General features: G+C 37.8%; 1 protein-coding gene across 1 annotated transcript in view; it reads left to right on the top strand.

Annotated features, from left to right (window-relative positions):
- ADAMTS12 (ADAM metallopeptidase with thrombospondin type 1 motif 12) overlaps positions 1-17,496 on the top strand; it is a 343,281-nt gene that overhangs the window by 298,743 nt on the left and 27,042 nt on the right. The window contains exons 18-19 of the mRNA XM_075268182.1: positions 10,503-10,713; positions 14,998-16,038. Coding sequence (XP_075124283.1) covers positions 10,503-10,713; positions 14,998-16,038 — 1,252 coding nt within the window. The remainder of the gene's footprint in view (positions 1-10,502; positions 10,714-14,997; positions 16,039-17,496) is intronic.

Here is a 17,496-nt window from a genome sequence, read left to right on the forward strand (position 1 = left end):
ATCTATCTCCTATCTATCTATCTATCTATCTCCTATACATCTATCTATCTCCTATCTATCTATCTATCTATCTATCTATCTATCTATCTATCTATCTTCTATCTCCTATCTATCTATCTCCTATCTATCTATCTATCTATCTATCTTCTATCTATCTATCTATCTATCTATCTATCTATCTATCTATCTCCTATCTATCTATCTATCTATCTATCTATCTATCTATCTATCTATCTCCTATATATCTATCTATCTCCTATCTATCTATCTATCTATCTATCTCCTATCTATCTATCTATCTATCTATCTATCTCCTATCTATCTATCTCCTATCTATCTATCTATCTATCTATCTATCTCCTATCTATCTATCTATCTATCTATCTATCTCCTATCTATCTATCTATCTATCTATCTATCTATCTATCTATCTCCTATCTATCTATCTTCTATCTCCTATCTATCTATCTCTATCTATCTATCTATCTATCTATCTATCTATCTATCTATCTCCTATACATCTATCTATCTCTATCTATCTATCTATCTATCTATCTTCTATCTCCTATCTATCTATCTATCTATCTCCTATCTATCTATCTATCTATCTATCTATCTATCTATCTATCTATCTCCTATCTATCTATCTATCTCCTATCTATCTATCTATCTCCTATCTATCTATCTATCTATCTATCTATCTATCTATCTATCTCCTATCTATCTATCTATCTATCTATCTATCTTCTATCTCCTATCTATCTATCTCCTATCTATCTATCTATCTATCTATCTATCTATCTCCTATCTATCTATCTATCTATCTATCTATCTCCTATATATCTATCTATCTATCTCCCTATCTATCTATCTCCTATCTATCTATCTATCTATCTATCTATCTATCTATCTATCTCCTATATATCTATCTATCTCCTATCTATCTATCTATCTCCTATCTATCTATCTATCTATCTATCTATCTATCTCCTATCTATCTATCTATCTATCTATCTTCTATCTCCTATCTATCTATCTATCTATCTATCTTCTATCTCCTATCTATCTATCTCCTATCTATCTATCATCTATCTATCTATCTATCTATCTATCTCCTATCTATCTATCTATCTATCTATCTATCTATCTCCTATATATCTATCTATCTATCTCCTATCTATCTATCTCCTATCTATCTATCTATCTATCTATCTATCTATCTATCTATCTATCTCCTATATATCTATCTATCTCCTATCTATCTATCTATCTCCTATCTATCTATCTATCTATCTATCTATCTATCTATCTATCTCCTATATATCTATCTATCTCCTATCTATCTATCTATCTCCTATCTATCTATCTATCTATCTATCTATCTATCTATCTATCTATCTCCTATCTATCTATCTATCTATCTATCTTCTATCTCCTATCTATCTATCTCCTATCTATCTATCTATCTATCTATCTATCTATCTATCTCCTATATCTATCTATCTATCTATCTATCTATCTACCTATCTATCTATCTATCTATCTCCTATCTATCTATCTCCTATCTATCTATCTATCTATCTATCTATCTATCTATCTTCTATCTCCTATCTATCTATCTATCTATCTATCTATCTATCTATCTATCTATCTATCTATCTATCTATCTATCTCCTATCTATCTATCTATCTATCTATCTATCTATCTATCTATCTATCTCCTATCTATCTATCTATCTATCTATCTATCTATCTCCTATCTATCTATCTCTTATCTATCTATCTATCTATCTATCTATCTATCTATCATCTATCTATCTATCTATCTATCTATCTATCTCTTATCTATCTATCTATCTATCTATCTATCTTCTATCTCCTATCTCTTATCTATCTATCTATCTATCTATCTATCTCCTATCTATCTATCTATCTATCTATCCTATCTATCTATCTATCTATCTATCTATCTATCTATCCATCTCCTATCTATCTATCTATCTATCTTCTATCTCCTATCTATCTATCTATCTATCTATCTATCTATCTATCTATCTCTTATCTATCTATCTATCTATCTATCTCCTATCTATCTATCTATCTATCTATCTATCTATCTACTCTATCTATCTATCTATCTATCTATCTATCTACTATCTATCTATCTATCTATCTATCTATCTATCTTCTATCTCCTATCTATCTATCTCCTATCTATCTATCTATCTCCTATCTATCTATCTATCTATCTATCTTCTATCTCCTATCTATCTATCTCTTATTTATCTATCTATCTATCTATCTATCTATCTATCTATCTATCTATCTATCTCCTATCTATCTATCTATCTATCTATCTATCTTCTATCTCCTATCTATCTATCTATCTATCTATCTATCTATCTATCTCCTATCTATCTATCTATCTATCTCCTATATATCTATCTATCTATCTCCCTATCTATCTATCTCCTATCTATCTATCTATCTATCTATCTATCTATCTATCTATCTCCTATCTATCTATCTATCTATCTATCTATCTTCTATCTCCTATCTATCTATCTATCTATCTATCTATCTATCTTCTATCTCCTATCTATCTATCTATTTCCTATCTATCTATCTATCTATCTATCCATCTCCTATCTATCTATCTATCTATCTATCTATCTATCTATCTATCTATCTTCTATCTCCTATCTATCTATCTCTTATCTATCTATCTATCTATCTATCTATCTCTATCTATCTATCTATCTATCTATCTATCTATCTATCTCTTATCTATCTATCTATCTATCTATCTATCTATCTATCTATCTTCTATCTCCTATCTATCTATCTCCTATCTATCTATCTATCTATCTATCTATCTATCTATCTATCTATCTCCTATCTATCTATCTATCTATCTATCTATCTATCTCCTATATATCTATCTATCTATCTCCCTATCTATCTATCTCCTATCTATCTATCTATCTATCTATCTATCTATCTAATATCTATCTATCTCCTATCTATCTATCTATCTATCTATCTATCTATCTATCTATCTTCTATCTCCTATCTATCTATCTCCTATCTATCTATCTATCTATCTATCTATCTATCTATCTATCTCCTATCTATCTATCTATCTATCTATCTATCTCCTATATATCTATCTATCTATCTCCCTATCTATCTCCTATCTATCTATCTATCTATCTATCTATCTATCTATCTAATATCTATCTATCTCCTATCTATCTATCTATCTATCTATCTATCTATCTTCTATCTCCTATCTATCTATCTATTTCCTATCTATCTATCTATCTATCTATCTATCTATCTATCTATCCATCTCCTATCTATCTATCTATCTATCTATCTATCTATCTTCTATCTCCTATCTATCTATCTCTTATCTATCTATCTATCTATCTATCTATCTATCTATCTATCATCTATCTATCTATCTATCTATCTCTTATCTATCTATCTATCTATCTATCTATCTATCTATCTTCTATCTCCTATCTATCTATCTCTTATCTATCTATCTATCTATCTATCTATCTATCTATCTATCTCCTATCTATCTATCTATCTATTTCCTATCTATCTATCTATCTATCTATCTATCCATCTCCTATCTATCTATCTATCTATCTATCTATCTATCTTCTATCTCCTATCTATCTATCTATCTATCTATCTATCTATCTATCTATCTCTTATCTATCTATCTATCTATCTCCTATCTATCTATCTATCTATCTATCTCCTATCTATCTATCTATCTATCTATCTATCTACTATCTATCTATCTATCTATCTATCTATCTATCTATCTATCTATCTCCTATCTATCTATCTCCTATCTATCTATCTATCTATCTATCTATCTATCTTTCTATCTATCTCCTATCTATCTATCTATCTATCTATCTCCTATCTATCTATCTATCTATCTATCTATCTATCTCCTATACATCTATCTATCTCCTATCTATCTATCTATCTATCTATCTATCTATCTTCTATCTCCTATCTATCTATCTCCTATCTATCTATCTATCTATCTATCTTCTATCTCCTATCTATCTATCTCCTATCTATCTATCTATCTATCTATCTATCTATCTATCTCCTATCTATCTATCTATCTATCTATCTATCTATCTATCTCCTATCTATCTATCTATCTCCTATCTATCTATCTCCTATCTATCTATCTATCTATCTATCTATCTATCTCCTATCTATCTATCTATCTATCTATCTATCTCCTATCTATCTATCTATCTATCTATCTATCTATCTATCTCCTATCTATCTATCTATCTATCTATCTATCTATCTATCTCTATCTCCTATCTATCTATCTCTTATCTATCTATCTATCTATCTATCTATCTATCTATCTATCTATATATCTCCTATCTATCTATCTATCTATCTATCTATCTATCTATCTCCTATCTATCTATCTATCTCCTATCTATCTATCTATCTATCTATCTATCTATCTATCTATCTCCTATCTATCTATCTATCTATCTATCTATCTATCTATCTATCTCCTATATATCTATCTATCTCCTATCTATCTATCTATCTATCTATCTCCTATCTATCTATCTATCTATCTATCTCCTATCTATCTATCTATCTATCTATCTTCTATCTCCTATCTATCTATCTCCTATCTATCTATCTATCTATCTATCTATCTATCTATCTCCTATCTATCTATCTATCTATCTATCTCCTATCTATCTATCTATCTATCTATCTATCTCCCTATCTATCTATCTCCTATCTATCTATCTATCTATCTATCTATCTATCTATCTATCTAATATCTATCTATCTCCTATCTATCTATCTATCTATCTATCTATCTATCTTCTATCTCCTATCTATCTATCTATCTATCTATCTATCTATCTATCTATCTTCTATCTCCTATCTATCTATCTATTTCCTATCTATCTATCTATCTATCTATCTATCTATCTATCTATCTATCTATCTATCTATCCATCTCCTATCTATCTATCTATCTTCTATCTCCTATCTATCTATCTCTTATCTATCTATCTATCTATCTATCTATCTATCATCTATCTATTTATCTATCTATCTATCTATCTATCTATCTATCTCTTATCTATCTATCTATCTATCTATCTATCTATCTATCTTCTATCTCCTATCTATCTATCTCTTATCTATCTATCTATCTATCTATCTATCTCCTATCTATCTATCTATCTATCTATCTATCTATCTATTTCCTATCTATCTATCTATCTATCTATCTATCTATTTATCTATCTATCCATCTCCTATACATCTATCTATCTCCTATCTATCTATCTATCTATCTATCTATCTATCTTCTATCTCCTATCTATCTATCTCCTATCTATCTATCTATCTATCTATCTATCTTCTATCTATCTATCTATCTATCTATCTATCTATCTATCTCCTATCTATCTATCTATCTATCTATCTATCTCCTATATATCTATCTATCTCCTATCTATCTATCTATCTATCTATCTATCTATCTCCTATCTATCTATCTATCTCCTATCTATCTATCTCCTATCTATCTATCTATCTATCTATCTATCTATCTATCTCCTATCTATCTATCTATCTATCTATCTCCTATACATCTATCTATCTATCTATCTACTATCTATCTATCTATCTATCTATCTATCTATCTTCTATCTCCTATCTATCTCCTATCTATCTATCTATCTATCTATCTATCTTTCTATCTATCTCCTATCTATCTATCTATCTATCTATCTATCTATCTCCTATCTATCTATCTATCTATCTATCTATCTATCTATCTATCTCCTATACATCTATCTATCTCCTATCTATCTATCTATCTATCTATCTATCTATCTATCTTCTATCTCCTATCTATCTATCTCCTATCTATCTATCTATCTATCTATCTATCTATCTATCTTCTATCTATCTATCTATCTATCTATCTATCTATCTCCTATCTATCTATCTATCTATCTATCTATCTATCTATCTATCTCCTATATATCTATCTATCTCCTATCTATCTATCTATCTATCTATCTATCTATCTATCTATCTCCTATCTATCTATCTCCTATCTGTCTCCTATCTATCTATCTATCTATCTATCTATCTATCTATCTACTATCTATCTATCTATCTATCTATCTATCTATCTATCTATCTATCTTCTATCTCCTATCTATCTATCTATCTATCTATCTGTCTTCTATCTCCTATCTATCTATCTCTTATCTATCTATCTATCTATCTATCTATCTATCTTCTATCTCCTATCTATCTATCTATCTATCTATCTATCTATCTCTTATCTATCTATCTATCTATCTATCTCCTATCTATCTATCTATCTATCTATCTATCTATCTCCTATCTATCTATCTATCTATCTATCTATCTATCTATCTCCTATACATCTATCTATCTATCTCCTATCTATCTATCTATCTATCTATCTATCTATCTATCTATCCATCTCCTATCTATCTATCTATCTATCTATCTATCTATCTATCTATCTTCTATCTCCTATCTATCTATCTATCTCCTATCTATCTATCTATCTATCTATCTATCTATCTATCTCCTATCTATCTATCTATCTATCTATCTATCTATCTATCTCTCTCCTATATATCTATCTATCTATCTCCTATCTATCTATCTATCTATCTATCTATCTCCTATCTATCTATCTATCTATCTATCTATCTATCTCCTATCTATCTATCTATCTATCTATCTCCTATCTATCTATCTATCTATCTATCTATCTATCTATCTATCTTTCTATCTATCTCCTATCTATCTATCTATCTATCTCCTATCTATCTATCTATCTATCTATCTATCTATCTATCTATCTCCTATCTATCTATCTATCTATCTATCTATCTAATATCTATCTATCTCCTATCTATCTATCTATCTATCTATCTATCTATCTATCTCCTATATATCTATCTATCTCCTATCTATCTATCTATCTATCTATCTATCTATCTCCTATCTATCTATCTATCTATCTATCTATCTATCTATCTATCTCCTTTCTATCTATCTATCTATCTATCTATCTATCTATCTATCTCCTATATATCTATCTATCTCCTATCTATCTATCTATCTATCTATCTATCTCCTATCTATCTATCTATCTATCTATCTATCTATCTCCTATATATCTATCTATCTCCTATCTATCTATCTATCTATCTATCTATCTCCTATCTATCTATCTATCTATCTATCTATCTATCTATCTATCTATCTATCTATCTATCTCCTATCTATCTATCTATCTCCTATCTATCTATCTATCTATCTATCTATCTCCTATCTATCTATCTATCTATCTATCTCCTATATATCTATCTATCTATCTCCCTATCTATCTATCTATCTATCTATCTAATATCTATCTATCTCCTATCTATCTATCTATCTATCTATCTATCTATCTATCTTCTATCTCCTATCTATCTATCTATCTATCTATCTATCTATCTATCTTCTATCTCCTATCTATCTATCTATTTCCTATCTATCTATCTATCTATCTATCTATCTATCTATCTATCTATCTATCATCTATCTATCTATCTATCTCTTATCTATCTATCTATCTATCTATCTATCTATCTATCTATCTATCTTCTATCTCCTATCTATCTATCTCTTATCTATCTATCTATCTATCTCCTATCTATCTATCTATTTCCTATCTATCTATCTATCTATCTATCCATCTCCTATCTATCTATCTATCTATCTATCTATCTATCTATCTATCTATCTATCTTCTATCTCCTATCTATCTATCTATCTATCTATCTATCTCTTATCTATCTATCTATCTCCTATCTATCTATCTATCTATCTATCTCCTATCTATCTATCTATCTATCTATCTATCTATCTATCTCCTATCTATCTATCTATCTACTATCTATCTATCTATCTATCTATCTATCTATCTATCTTCTATCTCCTATCTATCTATCTCCTATCTATCTATCTATCTATCTATCTATCTATCTATCTATCTATCTTTCTATCTATCTCCTATCTATCTATCTATCTATCTATCTATCTCCTATCTATCTATCTATCTATCTATCTATCTATCTATCTATCTATCTCCTATACATCTATCTATCTCCTATCTATCTATCTATCTATCTATCTATCTATCTATCTATCTATCTTCTATCTCCTATCTATCTATCTCCTATCTATCTATCTATCTATCTATCTATCTATCTATCTATCTATCTTCTATCTATCTATCTATCTATCTATCTCCTATCTATCTATCTATCTATCTATCTCCTATATATCTATCTATCTCCTATCTATCTATCTATCTATCTATCTATCTATCTATCTATCTCCTATCTATCTATCTCCTATCTATCTATCTCCTATCTATCTATCTATCTATCTATCTATCTATCTATCTATCTATCTCCTATCTATCTATCTATCTATCTATCTATCTCCTATCTATCTATCTATCTATCTATCTTTCTATCTATCTCCTATCTATCTATCTATCTATCTCCTATCTATCTATCTATCTATCTATCTATCTATCTATCTCCTATATATCTATCTATCTCCTATCTATCTATCTATCTATCTATCTATCTATCTATCTCCTATCTATCTATCTATCTATCTATCTATCTATCTATCTCCTATATATCTATCTATCTCCTATCTATCTATCTATCTATCTATCTATCTCCTATCTATCTATCTATCTATCTATCTATCTATCTATCTCCTATATATCTATCTATCTCCTATCTATCTATCTATCTATCTATCTATCTATCTATCTATCTACTATCTATCTATCTATCTATCTATCTATCTATCTCCTATCTATCTATCTATTTATCTATCTATCTATCTATCTATCTATCTATCTATCTCTTATATATCTATTAGAGATGAGCAAACAGCGTTCGATCGAATTGGTATTCGATCAAATATTAGACTGTTCGAGGTATTCAATTCCAATCGAATACCACGCGGCAAACACACTAAAAATTTGATTCCCCTCCCACCTTCCCTGGCGCTTTTTTTGCACCAATAACTGCGCAGGGGAGGTGGGACAGGAACTACGACAATGGAGGCAGTGAAAAAAAATCGTAAAAAGTAATCGGCGGCCGAAATCAGGGTACCTCCAATTTATACGAATGGTGGATTTCAGATTCGGGTAATATGAGACTGTTAACTATGTGACTGTGAGACAGGGATAGATGTACAGGCAGGGTTAGCTAGGGATTACCTTTATTTAGGGGGGAATGTCACTCACCCAGCTCTTTGGGGCTCTATCTCGTCGGGATCCCTGTCAGCTTGCGATATGTGGGAGCTGACTTTTTCCCATATGAATACATTGACCAGCGTTGATTGGCCGAATGCGAGGCGGAGTCTAAGATCAGTCCACAGCAGTCTCCATTGTGGTCCGATCTCAGATGTAGCAGAGTTGAGCGCACAGCTCTGCTACACCTGAGATGCATCAGAGCTCTGTCAACTCTGCTATACCTGAGATCGGACCAGAATGGAGACTGCTATGGACCAATCTTAGACTCCGCCTCCTCCGGCAGAACCAGCGTTGATTGGCCGAATGCTGTACATTGTATCGCATTCGGACAATCAACGCTGGTCAATGCATTTAAACATGGTCGTACCAGCTTGGTTGACGATGAACATTTGGGATGGCCAAAAACTGCAACCACGAACAAAAACATTGTTCTAGTTCACCAAATGGTGCTAGAGAACCTCTGCTATCTCTCTAACCTTCATTTGACGGTTCTCAAAGAAAAAACACTGGTTCAAAATGGCTGAAATTTTTGTGAGTACATTCCAACGCATGCGCGAACACATTCCCCAACTTTGGTTGACGAGTGTTGCCAACCAAATCTGCCACCACACTGACCTCTTCAGATAATGGCATCTTATAGATTTATCGTAAGAATGAGATGAAAGGGTTAACAGATTTAGAGAATCCCTTTTCAGCGACCTTATTAGATTTAGAGTCAATAGATCATCTGTAAAGAGTGTCTCCGGCTCTGGAGGACCTGACACATCCACACATTACATGGACAACCCATTGGTTTTAGTGTTGGATTGTGTAATGCCTCCTTTCCCCTGTGGTGGCGCTGCATGAAAATGATCTGATCTACTTACTGCCTTTTCACCACAATTTACAATCTCTGGGGTCATTGCAGCGAGATACCTTGTGATCGGCAACTGACCCTCCTCTTCAAAACATAAGTTCATAGTAGAGATCCCCTTTAACAATGACTGAATAGAACTTTGCAGAAGATCCCTTTTGTAATTTGTTGTTTTTCTCTGTACTACCAAGAAGTTATATTACAGGAAGCATCAAATAACGTAGCGCCTTCTGTTCTTAGGTGGTGGACTGGGGAATGGCAGGAATGTTCAGCTACCTGTGGCCCTACGGGTGAGAAGAAGAGAACGGTCCTATGTATCCGAACCGTAGGGACCGATGAACAAGCTCTCCCATCTGAGGACTGCCACCATCTCACCAGACCCAAGGCCTATATATCCTGCAACAGGGATATCTCATGTCCATCCGACTGGTCAGTGAGCAACTGGACTGAGGTAAACAGCTAAGGTGGTAGTGGACAACTTGGGATATTAAAGGGGCACTCTAAACAAATCTCACACTGTTGCGCTATGACAGAGCCCTGACAGTGTACAATGCCCCTTTAATGCACCCATATACTATCCTCCTGTGCCCCTGTAGTATAATGCCTCCTCCTTGTGGCCCCACCCATACAGTAACAATACCCCTTGTGTCCCCGTAGTATAATGTCTCCTCCTTGTGGCCCCACCCATACAGTATCAATACCTCTTGTGTCCCCGTAGTATAATGCCTCCTGCTTGTGACCCCACCCATACAGTATCAATACCCCTTGTGTCCCTGTAGTATAATGTCTCCTCCTTGTGACCCCACCCATACAGTATCAATACCCCTTGTGTCCCTGTAGTATAATGTCTCCTCCTTGTGGCCCCACCCATACAGTATCAATACCCCTTGTGTCCCCGTAGTATAATGTCTCCTCCTTGTGGCCCCACCCATACAGTATCAATACCCCTTGTGCCCCCGTAGTATAATGCCTCCTCCTTGTGGCCCCACCCATACAGCATCAATACCCCTTGTGTCCCCGTAGTATAATGTCTCCTCCTTGTGGCCCCACCCATACAGTAACAATACCCCTTGTGTCCCCGTAGTATAATGCCTCCTCCTTGTGGCCCCACCCATACAGTATCAATACCCCTTGTGTCCCCGTAGTATAATGTCTCCTCCTTGTGGCCCCACCCATACAGTATCAATACCCCTTGTGTCTCCATAGTATAATGCCTCCTCCTTGTGGCCCCACCCATACAGTATCAATACCTCTTGTGTCCCCGTAGTATAATGCCTCCTGCTTGTGACCCCACCCATACAGTATCAATACCCCTTGTGTCCCTGTAGTATAATGTCTCCTCCTTGTGACCCCACCCATACAGTATCAATACCCCTTGTGTCTCCGTAGTATAATGCCTCCTCCTTGTGGCCCCACCCATACAGTATCAATACCTCTTGTGTCCCCATAGTATAATGCCTCCTGCTTGTGACCCCACCCATACAGTATCAATATCCCTTGTGTCCCTGTAGTATAATGTCTCCTCCTTGTGACCTTACCCATACAGTATCAATACTCCTTGTGTCCCTGTAGTATAATGTCTCCTCCTTGTGACCCCACCCATACAGTATCAATACCCCTTGTGTCCCTGTAGTATAATGCCTTCTCCTTGTGGCCCCACCCATACAGTATCAATACCTCTTGTATCTCCGTAGTATAATGTCTCCTCCTTGTGGCCCCACCCATACAGTATCAATTCCCCTTGTGTCCCTGTAGTATAATGTCTCCTCCTTGTGGCCCCACCCATACAGTATCAATACCCCTTGTGTCCCTGTAGTATAATGCCTCCTCCTTGTGGCCCCACCCATACAGTATCAATACCTCTTGTATCTCCGTAGTATAATGTCTCCTCCTTGTGGCCCCACCCATACAGTAACAATACCCCTTGTGTCCCCGTAGTATAATGCCTCCTCCTTGTGGCCCCACCCATACAGTATCAATACCTTGTGTCCCCGTAGTATAATGTCTCCTCCTTGTGGCCCCACCCATACAGTATCAATACCCCTTGTGTCTCCATAGTATAATGCCTCCTCCTTGTGGCCCCACTTATACAGTATCAATACCTCTTGTGTCCCCGTAGTATAATGCCTCCTGCTTGTGACCCCACCCATACAGTATCAATACCCCTTGTGTCCCTGTAGTATAATGTCTCCTCCTTGTGACCCCACCCATACAGTAACAATACCCCTTGTGTCTCCGTAGTATAATGCCTCCTCCTTGTGGCCCCACCCATACAGTATCAATACCTCTTGTGTCCCCGTAGTATAATGCCTCCTGCTTGTGACCCCACCCATACAGTATCAATATCCCTTGTGTCCCTGTAGTATAATGTCTCCTCCTTGTGACCTTACCCATACAGTATCAATACTCCTTGTGTCCCCGTAGTATAATGTCTCCTCCTTGTGACCCCACCCATACAGTATCAATACCCCTTGTGTCCCTGTAGTATAATGCCTCCTCCTTGTGGCCCCACCCATACAGTATCAATACCTCTTGTATCTCCGTAGTATAATGTCTCCTCCTTGTGGCCCCACCCATACAGTATCAATTCCCCTTGTGTCCCTGTAGTATAATGTCTCCTCCTTGTGGCCCCACCCATACAGTATCAATTCCCCTTGTGTCCCTGTAGTATAATGCCTCCTCCTTGTGGCCCCACCCATACAGTATCAATACCTCTTGTATCTCCGTAGTATAATGTCTCCTCCTTGTGGCCCCACCCATATAGTATCAATTCCCCTTGTGTCCCTGTAGTATAATGTCTCCTCCTTGTGGCCCCACCCATACAGTATCAATGCCCCTTGTGTTCCTGTAGTATAATGCCTCCTCCTTGTGGCCCCACCCATACAGTATCAATACCCAGGGCTGCCGATAGGCCAGTATTACTGGTACTGGCGTCAGGGGCCCGGCAAAATTGAAAAATGGAGGGGGCCCGGTTTTGGCCCGCCACCGTGTGCCAGCCCCCTTGCGCCCGCAGCAGTCATTCAGGGCCGGCGTCAGCACAGGGCATAGTCGGGCAAGTGCCGGGGTCCACAGAGCCTCTGGGGTCCCCCGGCACTTGCCCGCCCCAGCACTTGCCGGTCCCGATTTCAGCTCATCTGCGTCCGTCGGACGCTGATGAGCTGAATACATACGCGATTAAAGCAGGAGCTGTGACAGCTCAGCTCCTGCTTTAAACGCTGCTTCCCGGCTTCGGCGTGTGTAGGCGCGATGACGTCATCACATCGCGCCTACAATTATGTCAGTGGAGTGAGCAGAGAGAGGAGCGTCGGGGGAGCGATGGAAGAGGTAAGTGTAAGTGTTTGTTTTGTGTTTAACATTAAGATGGAACATAATGAAGGGGCCCATGAAACTGGGGGGCAAATGAAGGGGAGGGGGGGGGAACGGCATGACACTGTGGAAGATGAAGGGGGTGGGGAGAGAATGGCATGACACTGGGGCAGATTAAAGGGGGGGGAGAATAGCATGACACTGGGGCAGATGAAGGGGGGGAGAATAGCATGACACTGGGGCAGATGAAGGGGGGGAGAATGGCATGCCACTGAGGCAGATGAAGGGGGGGGAGAATGGCATGACACTGGGGCAGATGAAGGGGGTGGGGAGATAACGGCATGACACTGGGGCAGATGAAGAGGGGGAACGACATGACACTGGGGCAGATGAAGGGGGGAATGGCACGACACTGGGGCTAATGAAGGGGGGGGAACGTCATGACATTGGGGCAGATGAAGAGGGGGGGAAATGGCATGTCACTGGGGCAGAATGGCATGACACTGAGGAAGATGAAGGGGGGAGAATGGCATGACACTGGGGCAGATGAGGGGGGGAACGGCATGACAATGGGGCAGAGACGGGGGGACATGAAACTGTGTGCAGTTGAAAGGGGGAGAACAGCATGAAACTGGGGACAGAGATGGAGGGGGGGACATGAAACTGGGGGCAGAGGAAGGGTGTATATGAAACTGGGGGAGAGATGGAGGGGAGGCATATAATTTACGGGTGACTGTAGGAGGATTATACTGTGTGGGAGCACATGATAAATGAATGAGAATGGGCGGAGTCAACTGAAAAGTAGGCGGGGCTAAATTTTGTTGCGGCGCACAGAGCACATTTTCTCCCTCTTTCTCCTCTTCAAAAGTTGGGAGGTAATACATAATTGGTATGTCACAAAATAAAGCAGTTTGAAAATGACGGGGGGCAGACACTTGGGCTGTATGGGACCCCAAAATTCCTGATGGCAGCTCTGTCAATACCCCTTGTGTCCCCATAGTATAATGCCTCCTCCTTGTGGCCCCACCCATACAGTATCAATACCCCTTGTGTCCCCGTAGTATAATGCCTCCTGCTTGTGGCCCAACATAGTACAAAATAGGGGGCTCAGTTAGTAACAACTTTTTGCAAAATTAATTTATTTGCAAAGTTTTTGAAGTAGGAAAAAAATTGTTAAAATTACACGAAACCCTTTAAAGCTGCAGCTCTTCATTGCAGTACTACGTCTGGACACTGGGAGTGCTGTTCACTTTAAGCCCGCCGATGAGTAACACAAACCCAATGCAGTGTTAAATTTTTTTGTGTGATAATTTGTTTTTCTCCACAAATTCAATTTGTGTGGTGTTTTATATCTACAATCCTGACCTAGAAGGTGCCAAAGGAACATCTTCTGCCCCACGTATTCATCATTTTTTTTTCCCCTTAACAGTGTTCTGTCACATGTGGAGGTGGCATACGAACCCGTAATGTGACATGTGCAAAACATAATAACGAATCGTGTGACCCCTCCAAGAAACCCTACTCCAAATCCCTCTGTGGACTTCAGCAGTGCCCACTCCAGAAGCGACCAGCCCAACTTCCTCCTAAATACAAGAACCTCAAAACAACCCTCAAAATCTATCCAAAAATTGCTGAAGGACCTAAGAGACGTTTCTTTCTAATCAAAAAGAATCCCAGATCTTCTTCATCTACTAAAGCTCCAAATGTCGAGACCACACCGATGTCTACTACAGCCTCACAGCTCCCTTCTGTCAACTCCATAGAAGATGACTTCCAAGTCTCCGACATCCCAAATTCCACTCACTTCAACTTGGTCTACAAATATAACTTTGTCCTTGTGTCTAGTAATAAGAAGAAAGGTAGCACAAATTTGACAAAAGTTCCTCCAACCTCCAAAGAATTTAATGAAAGTCTCATCGTAAGTAATGACAACGTGACTCAAATAGACCTTGACTTGGTCTTCAATGTCACCAATTCCCCACCAAACCCAACTCAAGTCCCAGATGTAACACCAAGGTACGACTTTCTGACTCAAGAACCGGAAACCCAGACAGACACCACGGAAAGTGACCTGCAGACCGAGGAACCGGATATCTACTATGATATTGAAAATAATAATATCATTGAATCTCGAAGTAAGAGACACAAGGGTAGGGTGAAGGTCCACCAGGAGAACCACACCACAGACCATCCGGAAACATCAACTACAGTCATGGTCATGACAGAGATGTCAAGTTCACTTAGCCCAATGGAAACTACAGAAAGTCCACCCGAAAGTACTTCACCTGAGGACCTCAGTGAGCAAGACCCAGAACTGATCGACTTGGCCAACCATGATCAATCGCCATTGCCTGACCTAAGTATGAATGAAACCTATAATATATTGAATTCCACAGCCATCGAAAACAATACAGGGTCATCCGGGAATAAGACGAGACCCGTTCACTGGATAGTGGGGGACTGGAGCGAGGTAAGAAGTTTAATCATGGTGTAATAAAAAGTTCTGCAACTTTTTGTTGTAATTTTTAAGAAGTGATCTCTACTAGAGATGAGCGAACAGTAAAATGTTCGAGGTTCGATATTCGTTTCGAGTAGCCCCTCAATATTCGACTACTCGAATCGAATATCGAACCCTATTATACTCTATGGGGGGAAAACGCTCGTTTCAGGGGTAGGCAACGTTCGATCAAATTATACTTACCAAGTCCACGAGTGAGGGTCGGGCTGGATCCTCCGAGAAGTCTTCTCCGTGCAGCGTCCCCGCGGCGTCTTCCGGCTCTGAATTCACTCTGCCAGGCATCGGGCCAGGGTAGAGCCGACTGCGCATGTCTGCACTACAAGCAGGCATGCGTAGTCGGCTCTGCCCAGGCCCGATGCCTGGCAGAGTGAATTCAGAGCCGGAAGACGCCGCGGGGACGCTGCACGGAGAAGACTTCTAAAGGTAGGAGAAGAACCAGCGTTGATTGGCCAACTGTATAGCATTCGGCCAATCAATGCTGGTTCTGCATCTAACTTTTCCATTCGAATAGCGAGTAGTACTCGATCGAGTACGAGTATTTCAAATACCGTAATATTCGATTGAATAACTACTCGCTCATCTCTAATCTCTACATGTCAAAAACGCAAAGTGACCACGTGATGCAGATACTTCTTGTCTGGGCTTAGTAGTCCAGTGGGCGGTCCTCCTTATTGATTGCCAGCTATCTCATAGGGGGAAGGCAGTCAACCATTGGATGGTCCATCTACTGGACTCGGAGAACCAGAAATAACTGATGGCCTTGCCCATATGAGTGTACATACAAATATCACTGTCGGTCGCTGAGCAGGACCGCCCACTGGACTCCCTTTAAGTGGGTTGTATAGAGATTAAAATGACTTTATTTAAGAAACAGCACCACTCTTGTGCATAGGTTGTTTTGGGTATTACAGCTTTGCCCCATAATAGTGATTACCAGACACATGCCATAGACAAAAGTCATCTTGTAGCCAGAAGAAACTGGTTTGTACCGACCCAGATTCTACCAAATCTGAAATTGTTGTGATTCTTCTCGCTCTAATCCAGAATAGTTGGCCATGATTTTTTACGGCACGCCCTCCCTCCCTTGTGTTGCGATTTCCATTCTGTTGAGTGTATAGAATGGCCTCGGTGTGATGGATCTCGTATCTAGTGAGCACGGATTACCATAATGGAGGCCGCGGAAACTATAGATTTGTGCGGAGTCTCCCTTTAAATATGCAACACCCACAGTTTATACAGATGTGTCGCCTCCGTATCCGTGTTCTTTGCAGGCCACTTTTCGCTAATCATTTTGCGATGTATTCCTGGTGTCGCTGCTGGTTTTTATCTACAACTCTCATCACAGTTTCTCAGTTCCTGCCGGTCGCTCGCACCGGACGGGGCAAATGTTAAATTTCTAGAACAAACTGT

This window comes from Leptodactylus fuscus, chromosome 1, assembly GCF_031893055.1.
Source record: "Leptodactylus fuscus isolate aLepFus1 chromosome 1, aLepFus1.hap2, whole genome shotgun sequence".
Lineage (NCBI taxonomy): Eukaryota > Metazoa > Chordata > Amphibia > Anura > Leptodactylidae > Leptodactylus > Leptodactylus fuscus.